This window comes from Zea mays, chromosome 4, assembly GCF_902167145.1.
Source record: "Zea mays cultivar B73 chromosome 4, Zm-B73-REFERENCE-NAM-5.0, whole genome shotgun sequence".
In the NCBI taxonomy this organism is placed as follows: domain Eukaryota; kingdom Viridiplantae; phylum Streptophyta; class Magnoliopsida; order Poales; family Poaceae; genus Zea; species Zea mays.
In genome coordinates this window covers 139,359,612-139,368,092 of record NC_050099.1, presented here as the reverse complement: position 1 = coordinate 139,368,092, position 8,481 = coordinate 139,359,612, and the positions used below count along the sequence as shown (strand labels likewise).

The 8,481-nt window shown below is 41.2% G+C and overlaps 1 protein-coding gene across 1 annotated transcript; it reads right to left on the bottom strand.

Annotated features, from left to right (window-relative positions):
- Positions 1-6,970: 6,970 nt before the first annotated feature.
- On the bottom strand, positions 6,971-7,909 carry LOC103653738 (exocyst complex component SEC5A). The gene is made up of 3 exons (XM_008680553.2): positions 7,884-7,909; positions 7,609-7,803; positions 6,971-7,504 (listed from the first exon to the last, which is right to left on the bottom strand). Exons 1-3 carry the CDS (start codon positions 7,888-7,890, stop codon positions 7,383-7,385), a joined length of 324 nt encoding a protein of 107 aa, XP_008678775.1. The 5' UTR covers positions 7,891-7,909; the 3' UTR covers positions 6,971-7,382.
- Positions 7,910-8,481: the final 572 nt, after the last annotated feature.

Genomic DNA, 8,481 nt, shown 5'->3' with positions numbered 1-8,481 from the left:
TGTAACCCTGCTTTAATGGGAATATTCCGAGGAGGACCTAGGCACCTGAGGGCACATGCTTCCTTAATCCTTGGCGCTGGGCACTCAGACACCTATAAATACCCCCGCACAGTGCCCTTGAGAGGCTAGATTAACAGAGCTATTGTCATCTCAAGCTAAAACCTTGTTTACATTGCTTTCACTCCCCCGTTGGATCAACTTGCCCAGGAAAGCAAGTTCCCACAGAGTACATTAGTACCAATCTTCAAGAACAAGAGAGATATTCAAAGTTGTACCAACCCTTGATTTCAAATCGTCGACTAGCCGTCCAGTCAGTCATGGGTGGCCGACTTGGGGGCTTGGCACGACTTTTCTCGCAAGTCGGGTGACATGCCAGCGACTGGAATATATTAGTCGACTAGTCGTCGACTTGGTCGAACTAGTCGGCCGACTTGTCCCCAGTTCAGCCCAAACACCACAAAGGCCCATTACACACCATAAACCCTACCTCCAACAGCCGCCTCTAGCCCTCTACCATCTACACGTCGCCCTACCCGCCGCCAGCCCCACCGCTGGCCACCGCTGGTCGCCCACCTCTACCCGCCGCCCTCCTCTGGCCACCTCCCCTCCTCTACAAGGTGGTGAATCCTGCGCCAGCCCCTCCTCTGGCCGCCGCCCAAGCGCCCACCTCTGGCCGTCGCCCACCTCCAGCCGTCGAGGCCTCTGGTGGTGAATCCTGAGCTTGCAGAGGAGCCGCAAGCTCTGGTGAGTCCTGTGCCGCCCCTCTGCACGCCCTGACAAGTCTCAGCAACCTGTGCTCCCTCACAAGTCACAGCAAGCTCTAGGGATATGGAAGATGCATCTGCAGATCGACCACAAGGGGGTCAGAAAGCCAGCAACCATATGATCTAGCTAGAGATCCTAAGAGAAAGGCAAAATCGAAGGATCCAGCATGGAACTATTGTTATTGGAAGGATTTGGACAAAAAAGATGTGGTGAAGTGCATCCTTTGTGGAAAAATTGTTCATGCAGGTGTTAGAAGGTTGAAGCAGCACCTTGTTGGTGGTCATGGTGATGTTGCTAAGTGCCCGAAGACAATATCAACAATCAGCAATGAGATGAGTGATTATTTGAAGAAGAATGCTAGACAGAAGCCTATTGAGTTGGATGATGATAAAGAGGGTGATAAAGATGATGAAGATGAAGTATTTGGAGAAGGGGAAAGTAAAGCATCTCATTCGGTTGTTTAGCCTAGTTCCGGAACAACCCAAAAGAGAAGGCTCTCAGCTGAAGCAAGCCCAAATAATCAACACGCATCGAAGTCTTCTAAGTCAATTGGGTCCACGCTTCGCAAAGCACCTGGAGATGTGGTTCGTGAGAGGCATTGCAAGGGCAACACTCAAACTACATTGCAACGAAAGAGGAAGGAGGAGAAGGAAAGAACATATATGTATGGTGCTGATTTTATTTATGAGTGTGGCTTACCACTTAATGTCATCAACTCAAGGGCCTTTGAGATCATGCTTGAAGCGGTTGGGCAATATGGTCCTGGGTATGTGAAACATTCATATCGGTGCCATTGCTTGAGAAGGCAAAGAATAGTGTAGATGAGATAAAAAAGACTCATGAGTTGGCTTGGACTAAATTTGGTTGCACACTTATGTCTGATGGTTGGACAGATAGGAGGGGTCGGCACTTGATCAATTTTCTTGTCAATAGTCCAGCTGGCACATTTTTCTTGGAGTCTGTCAATGCCTCAAGTGAGATAGCAGATGCTCAGATGTTAGCTGCACTACTAGAGAAAAGAATTGATGCCATTGGTAGAGACAAGGTAGTGCAGATTGTTACATATAATGGGCTAATTTAAGGCTGCTGGAAGACTTTTAGAAAGAAAGATCCCTCACTTGTTTTGGACTCCATGTGTTGCTCACTGTTTGGATCTCATGCTTGAGGACATTGGGAAAATTAGAGAGTTCAAGAAATGCATTTCCCATGCTCGCCAAGTGACGACCTTCATATATAGGCATGGCAAGCTTCTTGATGCCTTTGTTGTTCCGCTTCCGGATGTGAGCGCAATTGGATCACTTTTGAATTTGTAAGTAAAAAATTGTTATTTCAGTTTCTATCTTGTTTTAATTGATTCTAGGACAGCACCACTGATTCATTATTTAACACATAGATTCATACAAAAAAAGGAACAGATTGGAGCACCAAAGGTTAAACAATTTGGTTTATATCCAATACAATAGAAAGATGGCAGCTAGGTTCCAAAGATTGCGTGAGGAGGGAAATATTGGTAACCCTTTAATTTTAGAGGATTTCCAATGGGACAATGAGTGGGTGGACAATCAAAATGAAACAGTTAGAGAAGGGGATGATCTTGCATGGGCTCATGTGGATGATGCAATCGGTGCTTCTAGTTCACTTCAAGGTCGCAACTTCCCAAGAAGAGCCCGATATGAGTCTGTTTATTCAAGGCGTTGTGAAGCTGCTGCTACACAGAAGGAGAGAGTTATGGAAGAGTAAGAGCAAGGCAACGAGGGCAATGAACAAGATGATGAAGAGTACATGCCTAATGATGATGAAGAAGTGGATGACTTTGGTGAATCTCCACATAACAATCTAACTCAAGCTGGTGCTGGTGGTGAAGAAAATGCAATGGATGATCTTGATTTGGGAGATACTTAGGGTATCTAGTATCTATCTAGCTGCAGCAGTAGCTTAGCTATCTAATGGAGTTTATTTCATTTCAAGTTTGAACTATATTTTCTTGCTATTTATTTTCCAATTTGAACTATATGGTTGTTATGACTTATGAGTTTATGACTTATCACTTATGTGGCTGATTTGGTTCAGTTTGAGGCTTCAAATGAGGTAAGACTTGCTGTTTATTTTAGTTTCGTTCAATTTCAGACTTCAAAAGAGTAAAACATCATCTTTCTTCATATATAATTGATATATTGTCTATATGAAGCCATTATACAGGCAAAACAGCTACTATATTGGCAAGTCAACGACTAGTCGACTGACTTATTGACTAGTCACCAAGTCGGTACCTTGTCGACTCGACTCGACTTACCGACTTGAAAACCTTGGTACCAACTATCGAGGGATTAAGCTCATGAACCACACTATGAAGCTATGGGAGAGAGTTATTGAGCATCGCTTGAGAGTAATGACGCATATCACCATGAACCAATTTGGATTCATGCCTGGAAGGTCAACCATGGAAGCAATTTTCTTAATAAGGTAGGTCACAGAGCGACATAAGGAGCAGAAGAAGGACTTGCACATGGTTTTTATCGACTTGGAAAAGGCCTATGATAAAATACCTAGGAATCTCATGTGGTGGACATTGGATAAGAATAAAGTTCCAACAAAGTATGTTGCGCTCATCAAGGACATGTATGACAAGATTATGACTAGCGTCCGAACAACTTATGGTGATACAAATGTTTTCCTGATTAACATAGGACTACATCAAGGTTTAGCTTTGAGCCATTATCTATTTGCCTTAGTGATAGTCTGATAGATGAGGTCATGAGGGATATACAAGGAGATATCCCTTGGTGATGCTTTTCGCTGACGATGTAGTTCTAGTAGATGAAAGCCGGAAAGGAGTAAATAGAAAAGCTAGAGTTATGGCGTCAGACCCTAGAGTCAAAAGGATTTAGAATTAGCAGGACCAAAACCGAGTATATGAGATGTGACTTTGGTACTACAATTAGTGAGGATGGAGATGTAAGTTTGGGAGGCCAGGTAGTACCAAAGAAGGACACCTTCCGTTATTTGGGATCGATGCTACAAAGAGATGGTGATATTGATGAAGATGTTAGCCATAGAATCAAAGCGGGGTGGATGAAATAGCGTCAAACATCGAAGGTCCTATGCGACAAGAGAGTGCCACAGAAGTTGAAAGGAAAGTTCTACAGGACAATGATTAGGCCTGCTATGTTATATGGGCTAAGTGTTGGCCTACTAAGAGGCGACATATCCAACAACTAAGTGTCACAGAGATGCGTATGTTGTGTTGGATATGTGGGTACACAAGATTAGACCGAGTGAGAAACGATGACATACGCGATCAGCTAGGAGTAGCGCCAATTGAAGAAAAACTTATTTAACACCGGTTGAGATGGTTTGGGCATGTCCACCGGAGACCCCTGAGGCATCGGTGCATAGAGGCATCATAAGACGAGACAATAATGTGAAGAGAGGTAGAGGTCGACCAAACTTGACATGGGAGGAGGTAATTAAAAGAGACTTAAAGGAATGGAATATCCCAATGGAGTTGTGTTTGGATAAAAGTTCTTGGAAAGAAGCTATCCACATGCCTGAACCATCATTAGACCTTTTTCTTTTAGTGCTCTCAAAAGTTTTTCCCTCCCCTTTCTCTCTCTTTCTTCTTTTGGTGACATCTTATTGGGTTTCAACTCTAACCTACACCAACTTACTTCAGGCTAAAAGGCTATGTTGATGTTGATGATATTCAACTTGGTGATGATAAATCTAGACACATATACAAACACTAGGTGTGTGTCCGTGCGTTGCTACGGTAGCTTAAAAATTGGTTCAAAATAGTGATGCAAAAATAACAAGTGCACATGACAAGCAATAGTCAAATACTCGAATGATGTTGATCCAAGAATAACCGTAATATTAACATGAGACTAAACAAGAAGAAACGGAGACATATTCCAAAAACATTATCTATATACCATTGTAGTTTAGAAATCTAAATATTCTAAGTAGGAATAAAAATCCTCACAAATATATACCTATCTAATTTTTTCTTCGGTAAGGTTAAGATATCTTCGAATTTTTGTTGACAGGGTAATAATTTTGTTGATCATGTCTTTTTGCTCAGAATGTTCTCTGTTTTCACATTTATTTGATAGTAGTTCTGGTATGGTTGTTATATGATTACATGCTATCGGAACATTAAATAGGTTGAACCAAAAATTTGCTAGACTATATGGTTACAAGCTGTGTTCCACTCACGCATGAAACCTACATTATGCCAACGCGTACAAACAAGTTCATGTTAAATTAAATCCAGTTACTATCAGGAGCAAAAATAACTTTCCCTAGCCCAACTATCCAATACAGTTGACGAACTTCTCAAGTCCACCATGCACTGCACAGCCGCCTACCCAATCAAGGACCAGACAAAAGCTTGCTGATCAAGCAAGTTACAAATCATAGACAATATAATTTCAGAACAAAAGCTTGATGTAAAAGAAAAAACACTGATGACAGTGCGACTGTTGGGGCTGGGTGCTTGGCAGTGGATGGGCAACCACAAGTTGGCGAGAGCGTGCGAGACGAAACGGGGCGTGGGTGCGGCTGCTGGCATGAGACCGTGAGAGGGTTATCCCGAGGTTGTTCATCTCCTAGATCTTGTGAACTCCGTATTCCACAGCCTACAAACGACAGACAACTGATTAAGAATCAAAGAAAACCCTTGGGGGATCTGAAAATAGAGGGACTTTCCTGCCAGTAAAGTTATCCATGTGAAAAAAGGAGGACGAAACTACCATCCACATGGAATAAATAATAAATTACAAAAGATAAAGAGGAGTATTACAGAAAATGCACCTGATCCTATGGCTAGTAGGAGAATACAATCCCTGTGAGCAAACCAAGCATCCAAGACTTCACACCCATTTATTCGTGGAGCCATTTAGTGGCGGCCTCTTCGAAGATTTTTAAAAAAGCTATGGCAAAAGCTATTTCATTTAGCAGTTGTATGAAAAATGGTTAATAGATTATTTACAAGAAAAATAACATGGTATATTGAAAAGAATTTCATTAACACAAAGTACACGAACACATACACGCTCAAGGCTTAAAAGAACATGTCTCCAGGTCCATTGCTTCACATCATCATTCAATAGATAGCACACTCACTAACATAATCAACATTTGTAATTCTTTAAACATATAACAATCATTCAATGATTTTTTACATCGTTCAGTTAAAATAAAGAACATAATAGAAGAGCATAGATTGTGGTCACCTAGATTCACCTCGGTCAAATAGTGGTGTTTACTGCGTCAAGCCTTGTGGTCTACAAACAACAAAACAATTGACAATACAATAGTGGTAGGTCCTCTGAGAATTGAAGGTGAACAACATTTCCATTGTCTGCCCATTATACCACAACAGTTCTAGAGTCTGTAGATTATATAAACAAAGGGGTTCCAAAGTTGAAGAAAAGAGTTTCAGGAAATCCATGATGAAGGGAAGGTCTAAACATCACAATTGAAGTCAAGGGTTCGCAACTTGTTACAGTCCAAAAAATTTCCCTATACCTCTGTTGCTGCTGCTTGTACCATCGCGCAAGCAGGTTTACCTACTCTTTACACCAACATGCAAGAAGTAAGAAAACCCTTTGCAGTTCATATGTGAGCTAGTGTCGTCGTCACTCTTTGTCTGTCTGATGGACATTGCCATGAAACAACGGCGTATGACGGTATCAGCACATAAACTAATGCCTGCATCTAAGGTTAGATGATTAGATACAGAGTACAAAGGGCCACTATAGTACACCATGGTTCGAGGACCTCTGCCCATGATTTTATATACTATTGGTTTCTCTGTTAAACGAAGGCAATCAAGCATGTTCATGACAATCTGTTTGAACTGATAAATAAACAAGAATAAAGACAGCTCCCCCACACAAATGTTTTTGAACTGATCAAGCATCTGGCATAGTATAGGCATGCTCACGTGTACCTTCAAAAAAGGAACCTACTTGTTACCCCCACAATACTACATAATTTTCCCTATGCAAGAATCTAGCATAATCTGCTACTTGCATCCCTATCTAGCTTACCCGTACTTAAGCACCATCGATACAACAACCCATGGAAATCTGCTACTCCAAGGTTTAGACAGACTATCAAGCATACAGAGACATGGCAGTGCCAGACTTGAAGTGAAACAATGATGGATAGGTTATATTCATAGAAATTAGTGTCTGCACCACAAACTTATTTAATTAAAAGAAAACCATGAGGAGATCCAACCCTAAGAAAGAGCCTATTGGAATCATCAGAACGACTGGCTACAAGCATATCCCACAACTACCAGATTGAGGACTCGGAGCTCCCATAATATATCGTTAGATCGAAGACTCAAAGCCCCCATAACCCATAACCAATAATAAATCGTATATACCTTGTAAAGTATTGGAGAGCCAAAGTTGACACCAAAGCATCAGTATTCCTTAGAGAGCGCAGTCGAGGATGGGGATTGGGGTGGCCCCAAATCTGTGTCTTGGGGGCGATGGGGATTGGGGTGACATGGTATTTACGGACCACCATCCTCGGCGTCGATTATAGTATTATTAAATGGAAATCTTCCAAGAGTTGAGCATATATGAGACATTAACAAAATTCTATAATCGAGGCTCAAATGCACGATTTGCCACACCACTAATTTTTAGTGTCACTGAATACAAGTGAGCAGTACCTGCACCTTCAGGATCTTCCTCTATTTGTCTCAATTTCGACTCAATGTCTGCAAAAAAACTGTGTTACAAGGGGATGCAAAACATTGTCCATAAACTCAGGATCATGAACATTTATTTGCAATATGGATGTATATAACAACTACACAAATACCATCTATTGTAGTTTTGCACGAGACAAAACAATCAAAGTTCTCCTTGACTAACAGTTTTTTCTGCTGTGTTCTCCCTTTGAGATCAGTTTTCAAGGTGAGAGCACTAGCCTCTAAGTCAGCAGCGCTCGTGTCTTTGTGGACCCACGAAAGGAAAACTTTGGGATCAAAATTTGGAGATGAATAGATAACTTTGTCTGCAAAAGTGCAAAAAATAGACCTATTAATAAGCATGAATCAAATGCAAGAAGAATTCCTATAAAACCATGAAACCTACCTCGCATATTGGGCTCCAAACCTTGAGACATCTCCTTTGAAATTGGATAACTTACTGAAGCGTCAATGATCAACCACAGGGATTTATCATCATATTTTCATACGATTAGTTGGTAAGTTCTATTATAAACTTTGATATATTAACAACACAATAACTTAGAATAAAGAAAATAGAATAATACCAACAAAACAGAGGGAAGAGCATTTCGAATTCCATACCCAAAACCTGAAGCCTCCTACAGTGAAGGATTGCAGTTGCAGGCTGCTGCAGGTGTTGCCTTGGCCCCTAGATTCTTGTATCCTCTCAGATTTGGACAGGGGAGTTAAAATTAAGGTTTTTATCTCCTGGTTTTGAGAGAAGAAAAACTCCCATCTTGGAAGATATTTATCTCCTGGTTTTATCTCCTGGTTTTTATCATCGTCATTCTAATGCAGATAAACCACTCCCGAATTCAATTGTATTGCCTTAAGAAAATAGTGCTAGTGTACAAAAGCTAAAGTTGTTGGCATAAAAACATTAATAAAATAACTCACCGTTACCAAGGTCAAAACCTTTGTTCTTTGCAGCCTCTTCAAGGATTAAACATTTAGACTTTCTT